This window comes from Callospermophilus lateralis, chromosome 8 (genome assembly GCF_048772815.1).
Source record: "Callospermophilus lateralis isolate mCalLat2 chromosome 8, mCalLat2.hap1, whole genome shotgun sequence".
NCBI classification, from domain to species: domain Eukaryota; kingdom Metazoa; phylum Chordata; class Mammalia; order Rodentia; family Sciuridae; genus Callospermophilus; species Callospermophilus lateralis.
Window position 1 is genome coordinate 41973111 of NC_135312.1, and position 21491 is coordinate 41994601.

Consider the following 21491-nt stretch of genomic DNA (forward strand, 5'->3'; position numbering starts at 1 on the left):
CCTAAACACTTTTACATAAAGGGAAATAATGTAGCTTTCACAACAATCCTGTGAAGCAAGACTGCGATTGCCATTCCCAACTCACAGATAAGCACACCAAAGAAATGGAAAAATAACTTGTCCAATGTCACACAGTGAGCAGATGGTGCTGCCAGGATCATAACAGACAATCCAACTCCAGAACTTGGGCCTCCAACCTCTAGTAATATTGGTCTCTGAGTAAGGTTAACAGGGTGAGTATTTAGATATAAGCAAAACAATTTCCATTTGCTTTTCTGCATTTTCCAACTTTTCTCCAACAAATATCAGGCTTTTTTGTTTAGTCTTTACAGTGCTGGTGATTGATTTAACTTGGGGCCTAACAAATGTTGGGCAAGCTCTTCAGTACTGAGCTACATTCCCAAGCCCAAATATCACTTTCTATTTATATCACTTTACATTAACATTATTAGCTCTGAAAAACAGCTCTGCCAACCATTTCCAATTTTTAAAAATCCACAATCATTTGGCAGAACAGCAAATCATAAGAAATACACACAAAAATAGTCTCTTTCCCTTGTGTCTCAAGGGTAATTTTTCCTTAAAGCTGAATGAAAAAAAGGTTAGCAATCATTTAGGTTCAGGTTTCTTTAATCACAAAGCTTGCCCTGCGTATTTGGCAGTTCCTTAAGTTACTCCTCCAGGCAGCTTGAACCAGTTAAACTAGATGCTTTCAAGCTCTAACAACTGACAACCAGCCATCTGGTTTCCTAGGAAACAAAACTGGTGGCTACAAGTAGTGAATCATTTCCAGGTCACTTTCAACATGGAGAGTGGAGCTGGGAAGCACTGGACTGACGAGAAGGTTAAAGCTTTGCTAAGTGTATGGGCAGAAAAAAACATACGAAAACAACTTTATGGCACACTGAGAAATAAAGGAATATTTATTTACATTTCTAAAAGGCTGCAATCACTAGGAGTACACAGAGACTGGAAACAATGCCGGGCAAAGTATAAGAATCTCAAATATGAATATAGAACTGTGAAGTATGCCCACAACTCTGGAGACAGCTCTAAAACTATGAAGTTCTTCCATGACTTGGATGTAATCCTGCAGAATGAACCTGCCACACAATTAACAGAGGAGGATGCTAACAGCAGGCACCTGGCAACGCTGAGCCCAAGCACAGTCCCAGAGACCACTGAAGGTAAAAAGAAAAATCAAAAAACAAAAAACCTACTTTTTTTTTGTTTCTCTTCATATTACAGTTTCACAAACTTTAAATACAGGATACTTCTGAGTCCAAATGAAAATATAGCTAAAATATCAAGGTTGAAAAAAAATCGCAACTTACACTATTTTACACATGGTAAGAATTTTTTTTAAAAAAAGAAGTTAAATACCACTTTGACAACTGTTAAAATACAGAAAAAACACACTGAAATGGCCTTAACTGCTAGTGCCAAATGTGTGTATGATGTGTTTCTGAAATATGGATTGGATTCTAAAAATATTTTAGGTTTGATTTTGATAAAAGTGGCAAAAAAGAGAATACCAAAAATACTGTTCAACTTGCTGTTCCACAAGACAGAACTTTCTCCTCTATTTTAATGTTTCCATTTTCTTAAATTAATAAATAAAAGCATTAAAATAAAGAGTTGATAAACACTTTTTATAACTTGTCTGGCAGGGCTTCATTTTACAACAAAGATAAATATAGATTTAATAAATAAGTGAAGATTTTGATTCATTTATTTCTGTATGTATATATTTACTGGGGTTCTAGGAATTGAGCCCAGGGGCACTTTACCACTGAACCACACCCCCAGCCTTTTTTTTTTTTTTTTTGAGAAAAGGTCTTGCTAAATTGCTGAGGCTGGCCTTGAATTTGTGATCTTCCTGCCTCAGTGGGATTTTAGGCATATAGGCATGACTGAAGATTTTGAAGATATTAAACAAGGTCCTTGACCTGCTGTGTTGTTAAGCCCAGCACGAGTTATGATTTGCTCATTGTCTCTGGAAGCCACAAGCGTCACTAGGCAGGCAGAGTGATAGTAATGAGATATTTTTTCCCCATGGCTAAATATTATTAAATATTACTATTTTTTTTTAAAGAGCAGAGTTGTTCAAGTATCTGTAACCCTCACTGTCGTGTGACCCATGTACAAAGAACACAGATATTCACATACAATGAATGCTATTAAACCTCCAAAAGGAGGAACCAAGAATAAATGTAACACCCTAGAGAAAATGGCAAGCAGTACACTAAAGGTTCCAAATGCAAAGGGCGTTGAGGACAACCATTATAGCTGAGTTAACTTGGGTTGGCTGAATTTCATGTTTATAGCACAGTAATCATTTGACTAAGAAAAAATCTATCCCACTTACAAAAACCCTTTGCATCTCTAACATTATGCCAAATGTTGAGAATGCTCTGTAGTCATTATAAGCAGCAGTTATAATATATTTTTCTTTTAATCATTCAGTACTCTTTAATCACTTAACTTCTCAAAATCTCCCACCAGATGTGTTGGTTTAATGAAGATGTAGGTGCTAATACCTTTGCTTCTTAAATCGATTATCTTCTAGCCCTTTCAGGTACCCTTCTGGCTTCAAATTTCTTAGTCCCATTCATAAGCAGTGGGCCTATATTATACAACCTAATCATGTCTGTATAAAGTACCTTAAACCCCGAATTCTAAAATCAAACTCTTCTACACTCATTGAAAATTGATCCTCCTACAAATTGCTTCCACTTTAGACTTCCATAGAAATGTCTGAGATACCCTTGACTTTTGGCCAACAATTATTCATAAAAAGTCTACTGACACATTCTATAAAAATTTTCTCTCATCCACTCTCATTATCTATAACTTTAGCATATCACACAGAGTATTGTTATAACCATTTTTCTATACATTTGTTCACTTGAAAATTCCTTGTTCATACAACTAGGTTCTTAGAAAGTCCTCATGTCTTCTGGTAACTAAATCACCCTGATAATACCTTAGGTCCACTGCTGCCAAACCACATTCCTTCAGTGACCCAGATTCACCTCTGTCTCCTCTTTATACAAACGCATCAGAAGCAATGACTTAAGGTTTCAGTTTGAAATTTCCAGGCACAGGGCCTCTGAGTATCATTTCAGGATTCACACTATAAATGACCAACTTAAGAAAAAAAATTCCTGAAGACTTTGGGAAGCCTACCTGTAGGCTAGCCCCAGGTTCTATTCTATGGATAGAAAACCAGACCCTAAACCAGAGAACAGAACAGAAAACCACATTCTCTGCTTACTGTCATTAGCTCAGGATAAATGACCTGAGTATACCAATATCTTCCCCATGTTTCCCAAAAAAATTCTTATGTAACCCCAGATTCTTATTTTCTATTTTCAACTAAATCTAAGACACTCTTTATTAATTCCTTTATCCTCAATTAACTGTAAAATTTGACTTAAAATTGGCAATTTTTACTTTGAAAGTCATAAAAACGATTGTGTTATTTGATAACAGTGGTGCTTTGTACTTCTATATTTATTTAACTTTCCATATTTAATTGTTTCCCTATTTTAACATGGGAATCAACAGACTTTTAAATATGATAAACACATTTTTTTCAATGACAATGTCTCTAAATATAATGGTGAATCATAATTTTTTAAAACTATTTTGTTTTTTAGTTATAGATGGACATAATACCTTTATTTTTATTTTTACGTGGTGCTGAGGATTGAACTGGCACCCCGCACAAGCAAGGCAAGCGCTCTACCGCTGAGCCACAACCCCAGCCCCATGAATCATGATTTTAAGTGGATGTTTATGTCAATCAAATCACACCTAAATAAAATACAATACTATTTCTATTACCTGGCAAACAGAATTAGAAAAGCATTTGGGAATGATGATTTATAAGATGAATAAATCTTTAATTTAAAAAATTACAAAGAGCAATCAAAATATACTCAACCCCTTCTGATTAGCTGGCAACTTCATTGTCATTGTTGGGTTCCTTTCAAAAGCATCTTCCTATGTGTAATATGAATTAAAATGCATTCTGCTGTCATATATAACAAATTAGATTAAATCAATTAATTAAAAAAAAATCACCCTGCTGAGGCTGGGGTTGTAGATGAGTGACAGAGCACTTGCCTGGCATGTGTGAGGACCTGGGTTCGATTCCCAGAACCACAAACACAAATTATCCTCCTTACCTGATTACTTTAGGAAGTAGCCTTTGTCTCCTCTATGAAAGCAAGCACAGAAACAGCCAAACCTTAAAACAAGGAGCTCAAGGAAGGATTTCATTCTTTTAAGTCTGGCATGGGGGTGCTGGGGTGGTGGCTCAGTGGTAGAGTGCTTGCCTGGCATGTGTGAAGCAGTGGGTTTGATTCTCAGCACCACATATAAATAAATAAAGGTCCATTGACAACTAAGAAAATATTAAAAAAAAAAAAAAAAAAAAAGGTCTGGCATGGTTCTTTTAAATGATACATCTCTTACCACATTTAAGTAATTCTGATAAATTTCTGAAATGTTTAGTATGTCAATTAATTATATAATACACAAAAATTCTTAAGCTGTTTGGCCCTATGGGCCAGTAAAACATTTTCTGATTATATTTCTCATTGTATATTCCTCTTGTACATTACCAGTAGCATTTATAAAAATCCCTACTGTGTTAAAGTACCTAAGAAACAAATATAAATAAAACACATCTTATTTAGTTGTTTGTTTATTTATTGATGTAGCACTGGGGATTGAATCCAGAGGCCCTCAACCACTGAGCATTATCCCCAGTCATTATTTTTTATTTTGAGACAGGTCTCTCTTTAAGTTTCCTAGGCTGGCCTCAGTCTTTCAATCCTCCTGCCTCAGCCTCCCAAACAGCTGGGGTTAATTTAACCCAAATGAAAATTAATCACAATCCTCCTTGGAAATTTACAAAATCAAGCAATTTTAATAGTTCAAAATAAACCAAGTAAATGGGATAGAAAAAAATTATTTAAGCCATATTATGCCATTTTATTGAGCCATATTATACCATTTTATTACAAAATATGTCCATCACAAATCCATTTTCATGGATAAATTCAGCTTTAGCAACTAGCTTTACCAGTTATGTTAATTCAACTTTTTTCCCTTAGTACTTATTTCTAAAAGGAATTCTGTTCTCCTTCCAGGCAAAATGTCAGTTCCATTAGAAGATAAAGAAGACATCTCAGGAAATCCTTTGCTTTTGGTTTCTCATGTCAGACCAATGGAACCAGGTATAGTATGAAGGGCCAAAAACGTTATGAAACTGATCTAATTTCAAATTGGAAAGACTGCTTCTAATCTGAGAACATGGACAGTATTTCCTGACAGAAACACTTCTGAGTAATTTGTTTTTTCTCCTGTACAAGCTTAGGCTGAAAAGTCATTTTGAAAGAAAATGATTTCCTTAACAAAAAGTTTTATAGAAATACTTACTAATTTCTAACTTTTATTCTTTAATTTTATAAGAACTGCAATGGCTAAATTTATAGTAATGAACATAATTGCTTTGACATTTGGTATTCTGGGGGTAAAAGACAAACAGAATTTCACATCTGAAAATAAGTAATATTAAGTCCACGAGATCAGGGATTCTTAATTAAATCCAATGTCAATCCACTCTTTGCTTCCAATGTATTATTGAAGGTAGAAGCAAAAAACTCATTTCTAACCCAAATAATAACACCTTATTTCTAATTCAAATAAAGAAAAAAATTACTGAAAAGCATTCAAAATAGTGATATTAAATATACCACAAAATAAAAACTACTATCTATTGCAAGTAAATTCTATACGGTTTTTGTTTTTATTTTTATTTTTTCTCTTTTGGCACTGAGGATTTAACTCAGGGGCACTTAACCACTGAGCCACATGCCCAGCTCATTTTTTATATTTTATTTTGAAACAGGGTCTCACTAAATTGCTTAGGGCCTCACTAAGTTGCCGAGGCTACACTTGAACTTGCAATCCCCAGGCTCCTAAGCCACTGTGATTACAGATGTACACCACCATGCCCAGCTATATGGTATTTTCTAATAATTTACAACTTATTTAAACCTGAACACAAAATCTGAGAAAAACAATATGGTTGTTAAAATACCAATATGATGCCAAGTATAACATTAATTGATCATTTATATAAAGCGAATTGCAAAACTAACTTAGGGACCTAATGTGAAAGCACCATGGGATATTAAAGAATTTCTACCAATAAAAGAAGGTAGCATTTCACTTAAAATGTCATTTGATCTTCCTCTAATTTCCAAAGGAGTAAATACTGACTGTGTGTGGTTCTTCCCAGGCAATGCACATGAAAATCCCAATCTTGAGAAGAAAGATGAGGGAGGCACTTGAGTAGCAGTTTTTAACCCCCCCCAAGAAAAGGAATTATTCACACCTGCTCTATAGCAAAACAAAAGTTAAAGTCCTTTTCTTATGTAATCATATTGCTTTCTTAATAAATATAATGTGTTCAACTTTAGCTATATACTGATAAATAGCCCATATGTGAACAAGTGGGAAAGAACCTTTATAGAAGAACAATGATCAAAATGTGACTGAAGATCTACCCTTGTTTAAGCCAGTCTTTGTCATGATAATGAACAGATTCAAGTTCTGTACTTCCATTTACCCATTAGTTTAAGCAAAAGTTAACCTATAATTTGTTATTCTGTCTCCTATGGAGAAGATATCTTCCACAACGTTGTGTCCAATTATTTACCTTGTCTGATGTATGTAATCCATGATTCTTATTTCTTCACATCTGATGCAGGTATCTCTACATCAATAATGGAGCCTCCTAATAATTCACCTTTTATCCCAACTGTTGCAAATGAAGGAGGAAAACACTGGACTATGCCAGAAGTCAGGGCTTTAATAGGCATCTGGTCAGATAAAAGCATCCAACAACAACTAGAGGGAACAGTGAGAAACAAAAGGATATTCGAACTAATTGCTGCCAAGCTTCAGAAATCTGGAATAGAGAGAGACTGGAAGCAGTGCCGAACAAAGTACAAAAACCTGAAACACGAATACAAGATTGTAAGAACAGCTCAGGACCTAGGCATGACTAGGAATATGAAATTCTTTACCGAGTTGGATGCTATTCTGGGACACAAGACAGAAAAATCACAAGAACTTCAAGATGGAGAACAAGCCACAGAAAGTACTGATGTAAAAATGGAAAAAGACCAGATAGGTAGGATTTTTCCCTTTTTTCCCCCCAATACTGGGGATGAACTCAGGGCCTTGTGCATGCTAGGCAACTGCTCTAGCACTGAACCATACATTTAATCTTAATAAAGCAAGTTTTTCATACCAATTTAATTTAATCAAGTTAAAGCAAGTTTTCATACCAATTGTGGTAAAAATATAACAGCCAGGCACAGTGGTACATGCCTGTAATCCCAGGTATGAAAGAACACTAAGAAACTTAGAAAAACACAAAATCTTTAAAAATGTCTTGCAAAAGTGTAAATTCTAGCCGGGCTTGGTGGCACCCACCTATAATCCCAGCAGCATGAAAGGCTGAGTTGGGAGGATCACAAGTTCAAAGCCAGCCTCAGCCTTGGTGAGGCACTAAGCAACTCAATGAGACCCTTCTCAATAAAAAATACAAAATAGGGCCAAGGACATGGATCAGTGGCTGAGAGCCCCTGAGTTCAATCTCCCATAGCCCTCCAAAAAGGGTAAGTTCTTCTGGACACATCATAAAGTTCTTTAAAATAAATTTAACACAAAAGATAGAAATACAAAATATTTTCACAAAGCCAGGATAGCATGAAATAAACTGAATGAGTTCCAGACCAGGAAACAGGAAATCCAAGTTCTAACTTAGTTGCTGTGGAACCTTGAGGAAACTATCTCTAGATGTAAGCTTAAAATGGGAGGACTGGACGAGATGGTCTTGAAGAGATTTACTAACAGCCAGGCATGGTGGTAGATGTCTGTAACCCCAGGTACTCAGGAAGCTGAGACAGAAGGATCACAAGTTTAAAGCCAGATGCACCAACTTAGTGAGATCTGTTTCAAAATAAAAAGGGCTGGGGATGTAGCTCAGTGACAGAGTGCTCCTATACCAAACACAAAACAAAACAAAAAACCCAGTACCAAACAAAATAAATAAATATACTTAAAAACACCTCCCCTAGCCAAAACACCTCTATTAATCTTGTTTCTATAGATTTATGATCTGGCTTAAATGATGCAGTCCTAATTCTAGGAGTGTGAATGTGTGTCTAGGGAAGAGAGAGAGGTATGACAGAGAATTAATTGAACAAGAGTGGTCATAGTTCACTGGTGAACAAGAACGGAAATAGTATGTTAGAGAATTGTTGTGGGGACAGACAAGGCAAGGCACCAAAGATAGCAGGAAACAGTTTTATTTGGCTGCAGCCAGGTTCAGAGGGCAAAGCTTTCGCTGTAATCAATCCCCTGAATCCCAAGTTCAGGTAGTTTCAGAATTTTATACCCAGCACGTAAGGGGAGGGGCTCAGAAGTTCACATAAAAGCATCTTTTTCTTTCATTGTTCTGGGCAAGTTAACCCTTCAAAGACAATACCCAAGAAGGCAAGAGCTTCTCCTCCCCTTTCTTTCCTCCCCCTGCCAGCTGTTACCACAGAGCCCAATTGTAACTTCTCTTATCTTAGAAATGCAGACATCTCTGTGAAGCCCCAGCTCAAGGCCAGAGGCCTTGTTTATACATTTCTACAAACTACTATACTGGATACAGTTTTCTGAAAAACTAGTAAGGGGGTGTCCAGCACCTGGAGTGCTGATTTCTTCCTGGCCAATGGCCAAGTAAAACAGGTCAACATGAAAAGTGGAAGTTTATCTACATTGAACTCTTTTGTAGAGACTCTTTTGTAGAGACTCTTTTGCTGACAATCCTAAAATGGTGAAGATCTCTGGAGAAACCCAGTTAAGATTTTTCTGTGGAGAAAGGAGGTGCCACTACAGAATTATACAGCTGCCTCTATAAAAATTGAAATATAAGGGGTCTAGAGATAAAGTATGCAATAGTAGTGGCATTATGTTTGTACAGTCATTGCTGGGGATGTAAGTGAAGATAACCACATTAGTTACATGTCAGAAGACCTAGTTGTCTACACCCAGTACCTACACTGACCTAAGCCAAATTGATGTAAAGGTGGGGAATCTAAATCATAGAGCTGGGCACAGTGGCCATGCCTGTAATCCCAGCATCCAGCAGCTCTGGAAGCTGAGGCAGGAGGTCTACAAGTTCAAAGCCAGTCTCAGCAACTTAGTGAGGCCCTAAGCAAGTTATCGTGACTCTGTCTTTAAATAAAATATAAAAAAGGGCTGGGGATATGGCTCAGTGGTTAAGAGCTCCTGGGTTTAATTCCAGGTACCAAAACCAAACAAACTAAATTATAGAAAGCAAACAATCACATTTAGTGTCCTCTCAGAGGGAAAACAGTTCATTAAAAGCTACAGCTGGAGAGATCACTGAAGATGACTCCGACAGTATCAAGCCAGAAGACATGGCAGTTTCAGATCTGAAACAAAGTCCTGATATAGGTAAAAGAATATTACACTAAGATGCTATGATACAGTGTTGCTATGAACTGAATTATGTCCCCCAGCCCTAATTCATATGTTGAAGTCCTATCTCCCCAATGTGATAGTATTTGGAGATAGGTCTGTGGGAGATAGGTTTAGATGAGAGTGGTGTCTCCATGATGGGATATATATGAATATATATCTATATTCCTACACCTAAGATGCTATAACATTATGTGAGGTATTATTGCATAATAGTCATATTTACAAAATATATAAATGGAAAGCATAAATTCTTAATGAAAATGTTTCCTAAGGTTGGTGTTTACCTCATAACTTTTATACACAGATTAAAAAAATACTTCAGATCTCCTAAAAAATCAAAGGGAGGGCTGGGGTTGTGGCTCAGTGGTAGAGTGCTTGCCTAGCATGTGCGAGGCACTGGGTTCAATTCTCAGCACCGCAAGTAAATAAACAAAATAAAGGCCCATTGACAACTTAAAACAAACAAACAAACAAAAAAACCAAACAACTCAAATGGAGATCAGTAGAAGAAATGGACCAAAGGGTGGGAAGCAGGGAGGGAAGGAGGAAGTACTAGAGATTAATATTGGCCAAATTATACTGTTATATTGTGTGCAAGTATGAGTATGTATCAACAAATCCCACATTATGTAAAACTATAATGCACCAATAAAAATATGTGGAAAATTAAAAATAAAAAAAAAAACACCTTGGATATAAACTGAGGTGTTTTTTAATCATTAGGCAGTTACTCTGATCTTCAACCTAAAAATCACAAGAGATCATATTGTTCATGTGAGAATAATACTAAACTACCTATTTTCCTTTTGGCTGTGGTGAAACGTATTTTCAAAATTAAAATTTCCACTATCACCATAGTTATCAATAAGATGGTCAGCAGGGGGCGTTGAAGTACCTATTTTTACTAGATCACAAGGTATGCCAGGAATCACGTGTTCTCCAATTCACTTATTTCAATAGGCCAAAAATTGGAAATAATTTTCTTAAAACATAAAATATTTAAACATTTTTGTATTTTTTCTGCAATCTGGATAATCTTTTTTTTTTTTTTGAGAGAGAATTTTTAATATTTATTTTTTTTTAGTTTTTGGTGGACACAACATCTTTGTATGTGGTGCTGAGGATCGAACCCGGGCCGCACACATGCCAGGCAAAAACGCTACCGCTTGAGCCACATCCCAGCCCCCAATCTGGATAATCTTCAGAGTAAAATTTTTACATAAATTAACGTACTTTAGTCTTGTGAAAACCAATATTTCTAAGAAATCTTCACTTTAATACAATAGAGAAATTACAGAAGTGATGGATAAAATTTCAGAAAACCCAAGAATTATAAATGTAAAAAAAGATGGCTCAGATATAGGTAAGGCGCTAAATTTAAAAACAGGCACTCAGGGGCTGGGGATGTGGCTCAAGTGGTAGTGCGCTCACCTGGCATGCGTGCGGCCCGGGTTCAATCCTCAGCACCACATACAAACAAAGATGTTGTGTCCACAGATAACTGAAAAATAAATATTAAAAAAAATTCTCTCTCTCTCTCTTTAAAAAAAAAGATTAAAAAATTAAAATAAATAAATAAAAACAGGCACTCACTAATTAAAGTCATAATTTTAAAAAATCTTCCTGTTAATGATTTTAATTAACTTTTTTTTTTTTTTTTTTTGGTACTGGGGATTGAACTAGACCACTGAGCCACATCCCCAACTCTATTTAGAGATAGGATCTCACTGAGTTGCTTAGGACCTTGCTTTTGCTGAGGTTGGCTTTGAACTCACAATCCTCCTGCCTCAGCCTCCCAAGTTGCTGGAATTACAGGCCTGGGTGTAATTTTAATAAACTTTTTAGAACCTTTAGCATAATAAAGAATACATCTAGTCTTGGTCCCCATGTTCCTGGCAGAGTTTCAAAAATCTTTGCACTTTCCAGTGACAGAGTCTTTTACATTAATGGTTACTCTATTGGACTCCCAAACAGCTTCAGGATGGAGGCTAGTCCACAGATAGACTGTGTGATTAGAGGGTTGGAACTTGGAGTCAACCTGCCCTGGGGGGAAGGGTGAGGGCCTGAAGACTGAGTTCACTCTGCAACCAATTATTTAATCAAATGTGCCAATAAAAACTGGCTTGAGTTTTCGGGTTGGTAACAGCTCCTGATTCTACTTGAAGGATGTGGAGGCTCGGTATACTGCCATTCATGTTTCTGAAGTTCCTTTGTAACTTCTCAAAGATGTACTGCATCAGCCTCTACACTAGGCCTCCTTCATTTTACCTCCCTATTCTATTCTCAAACCCCTACTACTATGCTTTTTTGAGTAAATTACATACAATCGAATCTACCCTATTAAAGTAATAATTTTTGTTTTAAGTGTATTCAGAGTCATGATCACCACTACTTAATTTCTGATGAGCCCCAAAAGAAACCCATATCCACTAGAAGACATTTAAGTGCTCAACCATTCCTCTACAGCCCCTGGCAACCACTCATCTACTTTCTGTCTCTATGGATTTGCCTTGTCCAGGAAATTCATATAAATGATGTTAGTCAGCTTTGCATCATTGTGACAAAAATACCCAACAAGAACAACTTAGAGGAGTAGTTTATTTTGGCTTATGGTTTCAGAGGTTTAGTCCATGGTGGGCTGACTCCATTGCTCTAGTCCCAAGGTGAGAAGAACACCATGATGGCCAGTAAGCAGAGAAAGAAGTACCTGCAGGGAAGATGAACCCTTCCAGGGCACCCCTTCCACCCCCAATAACCCACCTGCCTAGAGTTACCACCCAATTAGTCCATTCAAACTAGGATGAACTGATCAGGTTATAGCTCTCATAATCCAATCACTTCACCACTGAATATTCCTGCATTAACAGGAGCTTTTGGGGGTTACATCATATGCAAAATATAACAAATGACCTATTGTGTCTGGCTTTTTAAATTTACTGTTTCCAAGTCTCATCCATGCAGTAGCATGCATCAGTATTTCATTCCTTTCCATGGCTAAATAATAATATTCTACTTTATGGACCTATATATTTTTCATTCATTAATGGATGGACTTTTGGGTTCTTTCCACATTTTAGCTATTATGATACTGTTATGTAGTACAAGTGCTTTTTCTCCACTGTGGTAAAATACACATAAAACTACCAGTTTTCCACCCACAAGTATACAGTTTAGTAGACTGAGTACATTCACATCATCATGCAAATATCTCCATTCTTCATCACCAAACTTTTTCATCATCTCAAACAGAATTTTCTGTATCCATTAAAGAAAAACTATCATTCCCCACTTTCCCTACCTTGTGGAAACAATTATTCTACTTTCTATTTTTTTTTTTGTTTGTTTGTTTTTTGGTACAAGGGATTAAACCATACCCACAGCCCTTTTTTATACTTCAGAAAGTATAAAAAACAGGGTCTCACTGAGTTGCTTGGGGCCCTGCTAAGTTGCTGAGACTCCCTTTGAACTCAGAATCCTCCTGCCTCAGCCTCCTGTGCCACTGGTATTACAGGCGTGTGCCACCACATTCGGCCTTTTTATTTTAATATTTCATATTCTAGGTACCTCATATGTAGAATTATATAATTAATGTTTTTATCTGGCTTATTTCACTTAGTACAGTGTCTTTAAGATTAATCCAAGTTGTAATATAAATAAGAATTTCCTTCTTTTAAGGCTAAATGCTATTCCGTTGTATGGACGTACCATTTTGCTTATCATTCATTCATCCAGTACACCAGAAGTATGTTTACTGGGCTAAGCACCATCAGTTCCTTTAAAATATTATGCCCTATCTAATTGTCTTGATTGGCCTAGTTAAACTCTTCTGGAATGTCAACATAAAAATGTCTAAAACCACTAAGTCTTCACCTGAACTTCAATGAGGGATATTCTTAGCTACAATGAGGATCAAATGAGAACAGATACAAAAATTCTTTATCAAGCATTAAAACGTCAATGAAAGACGTCACCAAATTGGGTCTGCAAGTGTTACTGTACTCCCAAGTACAACAGACTGCTCTGTGAAGTTTAAAATACAAAATATTTGTAAGATTTTTGAAGGAGGTATTTCCCACATCTGAACTTTGATTTAAGAGAACAAATGCTTAGGGGTAGAAAAGATGGTGGAATGAGATGGACATCATCACTCTAGGTACATGTGTGACTACACATATGGTGTACAGCCATAGAAATATAATATACCTAATTAAGAAAAATAAGAAAGAGAGAGAGAGAGAGAGAGAGAGAGAGAGAGAAAGCTAACGCTCTTGGCCTCAAGGCTATAATTTTTTTTTTTTTTTTGATACCGGGATCTGAACTCAGGAGCACTCCACCACTAAGCCACATCCCCAGCCCCAGCTTCTTGAGCTGTAGGGATTAATGTACCATCATACTCGCCCATCCTACTTCTTACTAAAAGAAATGAGCAACTGGGGCTGGGGATGTGGCTCAAGCGGTAGCGCGCTCGCCTGGCATGTGTGCGGCCCGGGTTCGATCCTCAGCACCACATACAAACAAAGATGTTGTGTTCGCCGATAACTAAAAAATAAATATTAAAAAAAAAAAAAAAAAAAAGAAATGAGCAACTAATGTTCATTTAAAAAATAATGAAAGCAGCTGATACCAGGAGCAGTCTGTATATTATGAGTTTTAGAACAGATTATTTAAATATGGACACATGAAAAAAAACTGACCCTTACATTGAAACTATTATTGTAATTCTTGGTATTTTATGGCAATCCAGGTGTTTCAAATGAATGATACTCAAATACAAGAATTATATATAAGTCTGGATAAAGACAAATCATGTTGATTCACATGAAATCAATCACATTCCTTAAAATATGCTAAAAGTCATTTATAGTTCCTAAGAGTGAGTGACACAGAGGCTGGCAAACACTGGTCTAAAAGTGGGTCAGAACATTCATGGTATGCAAACAAACAAACAAAAACAAATGTTTGAAGGCAACACAAGAAACAAAGAAATATTTGAGGAAATTGCCAGAAGACTAATGCAGTGTGGAATAGACAGACTGAAAATAGTGTCCTGGCAAATATACAAATTTTAAATAGGAGTACAGTGCCAGGAGAAATGGCACGTGCCTATAACCCCAGTAACTTGGGAGGCTAAGGCAGGAGGCTAGCAAGTTCAAGGCCAACCTGGGCAACTTAACAAGATCTTTCTCAAAATAAAATAAAAAGGGATGTAAAAGGGGTAGGGGGAGGCAGCAGCCTGGGGATGTAGGTCAGTGAGGGTGCTCCTGGGTTCAATCCCCAGTACAGCAACAAAAAGAGAAAATGTAGAGTTTTACAAAAGAAAAATGGCAACTCTCAAAGACAAATGAGATTTTTAATGAAGAAGCTGACTGCATTCTAAGAAGACCAATTCTTGGAATTGCCAGATGAAAATATGGTAACCTAAGAATTAACTTTAAAACAACAACAAAAAAATCTTTAAACTTTCCTATTTGCATTTTAACTTAACAAGGGAAAAAAAAAACTCTAAAAATAAAATCTTAATACTATCATATGTTCAAATAACCATAAAATTATTAGAAAACACATATCTGATTTGAGTTTCAAATTTTTTCTAAGCCTTGTACCAAAATATTCCTAATTTTTCAACTCTTTTGTCCAATTGCATAAATGTTCTTACTTTGGTATATTTGAATACTTTAAAACTAACGTAGATCAAAAGTTATCATGTAATGGTTCTTTTCCTGTGTTTTTTTTTTTTATTTGTTTTAAGAATTATTTGAAGGTCAGACCAAAAGCCAAGGAACTTTGAGCATCAAGAGAAAAGCACACAAAGATGGTAAGAGCCTGAGAAATGACAAGTTTTTCTACATTGTGAAAAACTTTGGTTGCTTTTTCCTGATAACAAAAGATATTCAGTCCTGACCTTGATAAATTAGACAAAATATATTGCTTATGAACTGTGAGAGCACAGAATGCTGAGAAATGATTTTTTCTATAGGTCATTAAGATTAAAAATAAATGGAAACTTGCCCAGAGTTAAATAACTATACAATAATCATGAGTCTTTAAATTATTCTTTATAGTGACTATTGTCAGATATGGTTCTTTAAAGGAGAAAAAAGTGTCCACAAATTAATAAGCTTTAAATTTTCATTTATCCCAAAGGTAGGTAATAATGGGTATAATGTTTTAGTACATCTGAAAATAAGCCAAACTCTGAAATCAGCTGAATGTGCACTGATTCCACACTGATCCATCAGATATCAGAAAAGGCAGTATAACTGTAGTATACCATATTAAAGAAAATTGCTGTATGGTTTGCCCTTGGTATCTCCAGGGGGACTTGTCCCAGGGCCCCCACAAATGGATACCAAATATGCAGATGCTCAAGTCCCTTATATAAAAAGGATAGTATTTGCATCTAAACTACACATACATCTTATAACGCCCAATACAATGCAAATTGTATGTAAACAACTGTTACACTATATTGTTTTGGGAATAATGACAAGAAAAAAAGGAGATATATGTTCAGAACAGATGCAATTTTTAAAAGATATTTCCAATCTTCAGCTAGTTGAATCCATGGATGCAGAAGTCATGGATACAGATGGCTGAATGTGTCAAGAATACACAGCCTGAGGATCAGAAAAAAACCTCCGTTCTAGTCTCTCTCTGACCACTCAACACAACAGATCTGGATCTCTAGGATAATGGAGTTTTAGTGTTTTGTAGGTTCATTTTTTATTTGAGCAAATACAATAACTGAAGAATCAAACACATTTTTAGCTTCATGACACACTTCTCAGGATTCATACCGTATGTACTCATTTTTTATTATCAACTTTTAAATGGCAAATTTCTTTCATCCAACATTATTTATAAGAGCTATAAATTTACTTGTAATAAAAGTTCTTTTTTATTGCTTTAGAACATTCCATTGTAGGAATGTACATCCGACCACTTTTTAAAAATCCATTCCACTGTTGGGACATGCCAGTTGTTTCAAATTGGGGCCATTATGAATTAAAAAAAAAAAAAATTCATGCTTTTCTGTTGAGTACATACCCAGGTGTGGGGTACAAATCATAGGGCATGCACATTACATATATCGACACATTTAGTCTCTACCACAACAAATATATTGATTTACCATGGGAAAGAGAAGTCTACAGAAACCTGTACTCTTGAAGCAATGCCTCTCTTGTGAGGGCAGGAACCACATCTGCCTGTGTAATACAGTGTTCCCAGTTGTCTACCGTAGTGCCTTGTATGTACACAGTAGGAGCTCAAAAGACATATTGAGTAGAGTCATGTGTTGTATAACGTTTTATCAATGATGGATGACATATACCAGAGTGATCCCACAAGACTGTGATGAAGCTAAGCACACCTATCACCTAGAGGTTATGCTATAAGCATGATAATGTCATAAAGCAAAGCATCACTCAAGTGTTTGTGATAAGGTTAAGGCTGGTGTAAACAAGTCTGCACTGGCAGTTCTATGAAGCATTACATAGACAATTACATACAGTACACAATAATGGATAATAAGCAACCATGATACTTATATACTATCCTTTATTTTTATATTTTATTTTATACTTATTATACTATACTTTATTAAGAGTGTACTCTTACTTATAAAAAATTTTACTTTAAAACAGTTTTCTGTTATGCTACCCATAGCCTCATACATTTCACATTTACCAAGTCTCCTGACTGCATCTTCAAGAGGCCACACTGAGTTGACGTGTACCACGTAGGTTTGTGTAAGTATATGCTAGGTTGTGAACTATAACAAAATAGCTTCATGACACACTTCTCAGACTATAAGAGTTAAAAAGATGCATGACTATATTAGAGAACAACAGGAACTCTGCCTCCCTGACTTTCCTCCTCTTATAAACTTTTTCATCTCACATAAGCTAAAAATTTCATTTCTCCATTTCTGGATATAAATGCAAGTCAGATTAATTGCCCCACCTTTGCTACTCTTCATGCCTACCAGTGGAAATGCTAAGGAAAAGGGAAATTGCTAAGGGTTTAACTGCATAAAAGCACCATTCTGAACCAACTGAATTTCATCATGGACTTTTTCTAACTTAGTAGATGAGAAAACAGACGCAGAAATCACGAGACTTGCCCAAGATTAACCATGTTACTGGTAAACCTGAAACTCGATTTCAGGTTCTATGTTATGGCTCTTTGCAATCTTAACCAGTGACAAAGCAGTGTCCTGTGGAACTCTGGAGATGGGGAAGAAGCATAAATTCTGCTTCAGACTAATGCAAAAAACAAAGTTCTAAAATAAAATACTTATAAATAGAAGAAAAAACATTTATGATCTTAAATAGAGAATCACTGAATTAAATTCTTTGAAAAATCAAAGACAGGGCATACATATATTCCGGTACTGTTCTAAGCATGTTACATATATTAGCGTAAGATCACTTAGCCCCTACCACCTGTTTTGCCTATAATTAGCAAGGACAGTTTTAAAATAAGTCACTTCTTCACATCAAAAATCACTTGACTTGGATACAGAATATAAATAACAGGGTACAAAAGTAAAACCCTATAGGAATATTATATACTTGGTCATTTTCACTAAAAGACAAAAATCAAAATAAGGGAATATATCTCCAGCCTTAATTGGCATCCAAAAGCAAGTTGTCTGACATCCTCCTCCTGTGTTCTCTAACACACTAAATGAAGACAACTGGGAACCAATTCCATAGAGATTTATCTGAGTGCATCTTTTTCATGAGTACCTTTCTAGTGATAATGTTATATACTCTTCTTTGCAGAACCAGTATCTACATCTCTTAAGAAAACTGTTCCTGGGATTAGTACAAACCAGTTTCCTCAAAGCATAATAACAGAACCAAAATATTCTACAGAATGTTTCTTCAGACAGGAAACTCAACTTTATCAGGTAAATTTCGTAATTTTTTAGAAGAGTATGAAAATGTTTACCAGTTGCTGAATTCAATTCTAAACATAGGGACTTGATAATTGACTGAAGGAAAGGGCATACTCATTTCTTAGCTAACCAAGTTCACGTTCATTAGTTAGTTTTCTGTTGCTTGAACAAAATATCTGAAGCTAAGTACTATATAAACAAAAGAAGTTCATTTATCTCATAGTTTGGGAGGTCCAAGAAAGTTCATCCTTCTAAGAGCAAGAGATTATATGATGAGAGAGAATACCAAAGAGTAATTTAGGGGATAGGCTCATTTGTGTGTGTGTTTGTGTGTGATACCAGGGAATCAAACCCAGGGCCTCATGCATGCTAGGCAAGCACTCTGGTACTGAGCCAAATCCCCAGCCCCAAGCTTACTTTTTGGTAACAATCCACTCTGGAAAGAACTCACTCTGTGAGACCAGGATTAATCCACTCCCAGGACAATGCCCCCATGACCTAACCACCTTCCTCTAGGTTCCATCTTAAAGGTTCCACTATTTTATAACAGCCACAAAAAGGACCACACTTCCAAAACATGAACTGCTGGGGAATAAATCACATCTAAACCATAGCATTAAAGAAAGGATAACCAGCTGGTTAATGGGATAATTCATTTAATAGAATCTTCAGATATGTCCAGGCCGTTCTGTTCTCCATAAAATGTGACTATAGTTTAAAGATGAAAATGTTTCATCTACAAGGCAGGTCTGGTTTGTTCAGAAGCCTGCAAACTGATGTTTTCAGTACCAAAACAGCATTTGGTGATTACATAAATCTGATATGAACACATCTGCACATACCCACATGCAACTTACAGCTAAGAGGACAATTAGTTAACATTTTTAACATTCTCCTTGACAGAAAAGCAGAGCTATGAAATAAAGCTGCAAAAAGCCAGAAGTACTACTAAAAACAAGTAATCCTGGGCAAACCCATCTGAATTGTATGTCCAATTCATGATTGTTTAGTAAAGTAACTGATGCTCTACTTGTTTTTATTTAAAGCAGCTCTGGAGTCCGAGAGCCTCCAGAGGAGGATTGCAAGTTCAAAGCCAGCCTCAGCAAAAGTGATGCACTAAGCAACTCAGTGAGACCATGTCTCTAAATAAAATACAAAAAAGGCTGGGGATGTAGCTAAGTGGTTGAGTGCCCCTGAGTATAATCCCCGGTACCAAGAAAAAAAAAAAGAAAAAAAGATTCCATGTGTTAAGGAAATAATGTATAAAAGATATGAAGTACTTCATCCAAAAGGGAAAAAACCAAACCCAACCAATTGTCAACGTACAGTATATACAACCAATTCCACTGTATATTAAGCTATGACACAGATCTAGGATTTTAAGTTTAATACCATATAAATATATTAGTTCTTGGGGTTGGGGGTGCACAGGTAAGTGAGAGTGCGTGCTTAGCAGGTGTGAGACCCCAGTTCAACCCCCAGTATCCTCCATTGCAAAATTTCTTTATTTTTTGCTGATCCTTGCCTATTGTTTTAGAGCAACAATTATTATATCTTCTAGACATAAGAAAGTTTCATTGATTTTCCAATTAAAGTCTGAACCAACCCCACTCTTGGTATTTACAAAAGGAAAACCTAACCATTTTCCATTACATTAGTTCCTCACAAACTACTGAGTTTCTTGCCACTGTTGTTGAAAAGAAACTAAAAAAAACACAAGATCAATGTTCGGCACTACAGTCTCCTAATGAAGTCTTATTTAGTCAAAGGACCAGCTTAATAGAATTCTTTTTCTTTCTTTTTTTTTTGGTACTGGGGATTGAACTGAGGAGCACTCAACTACTAAGCCATATCCCCAGCCTTAATTTGTATTTTTTAATTTAGAGACAGGGTCTCACTGAGTTGCTTAGCACATCACTTTTGCTGAGGCTGGCTTTGAACATGATCCTCCTGTCTCATTCTCCAGAACTGCTGGGATTACAGGGGTGTGCCACCACGCCTGGCCCACTTATTTATTTATTTTTAAATTTTATTAGAGCTTTATAGTTATTACATAGAAGTTGGGTTCATCCCAACAAACTTATATATGCATGGAATTTGATTTCAATTCATGATCTCTCTCCTGGAATCCATTTAATATTGCTATACTACCACATCATTCTATCTTTATTGCTCTTATTTTGTATTATCTAATAGCATAATTCTTTCACAAAAAAGCAATGATAGTACAAAAAAGCAACTGTAGTAAACAAGTACACGTAACTAGGACTCGAATTGTACTCAATTTTAAAACAGTGGGTTGACCCCCAACAGCAAAAAAACAAATTACCCCTTTTCTTTTTAAAGAGGAGGCAAAACGGGGATGAAAAGAACTTTCTGAGCCATTCTGGCTGAAAAGTAAGCATAGCTAAGAAAAAACAAATTAAGGTCAGTTCATCTATTTCCCATAGAACACTAGATAACTCTAAGATCACCAGATCCATTGCCACCGGCCTAAGAATATATTTAAAATGACTTCTAAGACTGTGATAAACCAATGTTCCTCAGAGCCATGTAATCAGATTTTAATTTCTCCTTGGATTATATATCTAATTCTCAACAAATTTTTTTTCTTTCTTTTTTTTTTTTTTGAACACGCGCAGGGGTGGGGTGGTGGGTGGTGTTAGGAATCCAGCCAGGAGCATTTAACCACTGAGCAACATCCCCAGTCCTTTCTGTTCTTATTTTGAGAAAGGGCCTCAATAAGTTGCTTAGGGTGTCAATAAATTGCTGAGGCTGGGTTTGAACTCCTGATCCTCTTGCCTCAGCCTCCAGAGTCACTGGGGGATGCCCTGAAACAAATTTCATTTTAAATGGAAAGTCATTATGGTCAACTCACAATTACCCAAGATTAGAATTATTCATATTAAAAAGATTCTTTTTGATTCATCCCAAATTCTGAGAGCTACTAAATAAACAAATTGTACACAAAATGTCAAACTCAAATTCAAGTACTTGGGACTCC

The 21491-nt window shown here is 36.1% G+C and overlaps 2 protein-coding genes across 4 annotated transcripts in view; one reads left to right on the top strand and one right to left on the bottom strand.

Moving 5' to 3' along the window:
- Ppat (phosphoribosyl pyrophosphate amidotransferase) overlaps nt 1-21491 on the bottom strand; it is a 43082-nt gene that overhangs the window by 20287 nt on the left and 1304 nt on the right. The gene's annotated exons all lie outside the window — the stretch shown is intronic.
- Paics (phosphoribosylaminoimidazole carboxylase and phosphoribosylaminoimidazolesuccinocarboxamide synthase) overlaps nt 806-21491 on the top strand; it is a 37717-nt gene continuing 17031 nt past the window's right edge. Inside the window, exons 1-4 of one of the 2 annotated variants that reach the window (XM_076864374.2) lie at nt 5163-5249; nt 6788-7213; nt 15332-15397; nt 18372-18499. In XM_076864374.2, coding sequence (XP_076720489.2) covers nt 5168-5249; nt 6788-7213; nt 15332-15397; nt 18372-18499 — 702 coding nt within the window. In that variant the 5' untranslated portion in view covers nt 5163-5167. Of the gene's footprint in view, nt 1188-5162; nt 5250-6787; nt 7214-15331; nt 15398-18371; nt 18500-21491 lie in introns of those variants that run through there. The other variant, XM_076864373.2, reaches the window with a different exon arrangement.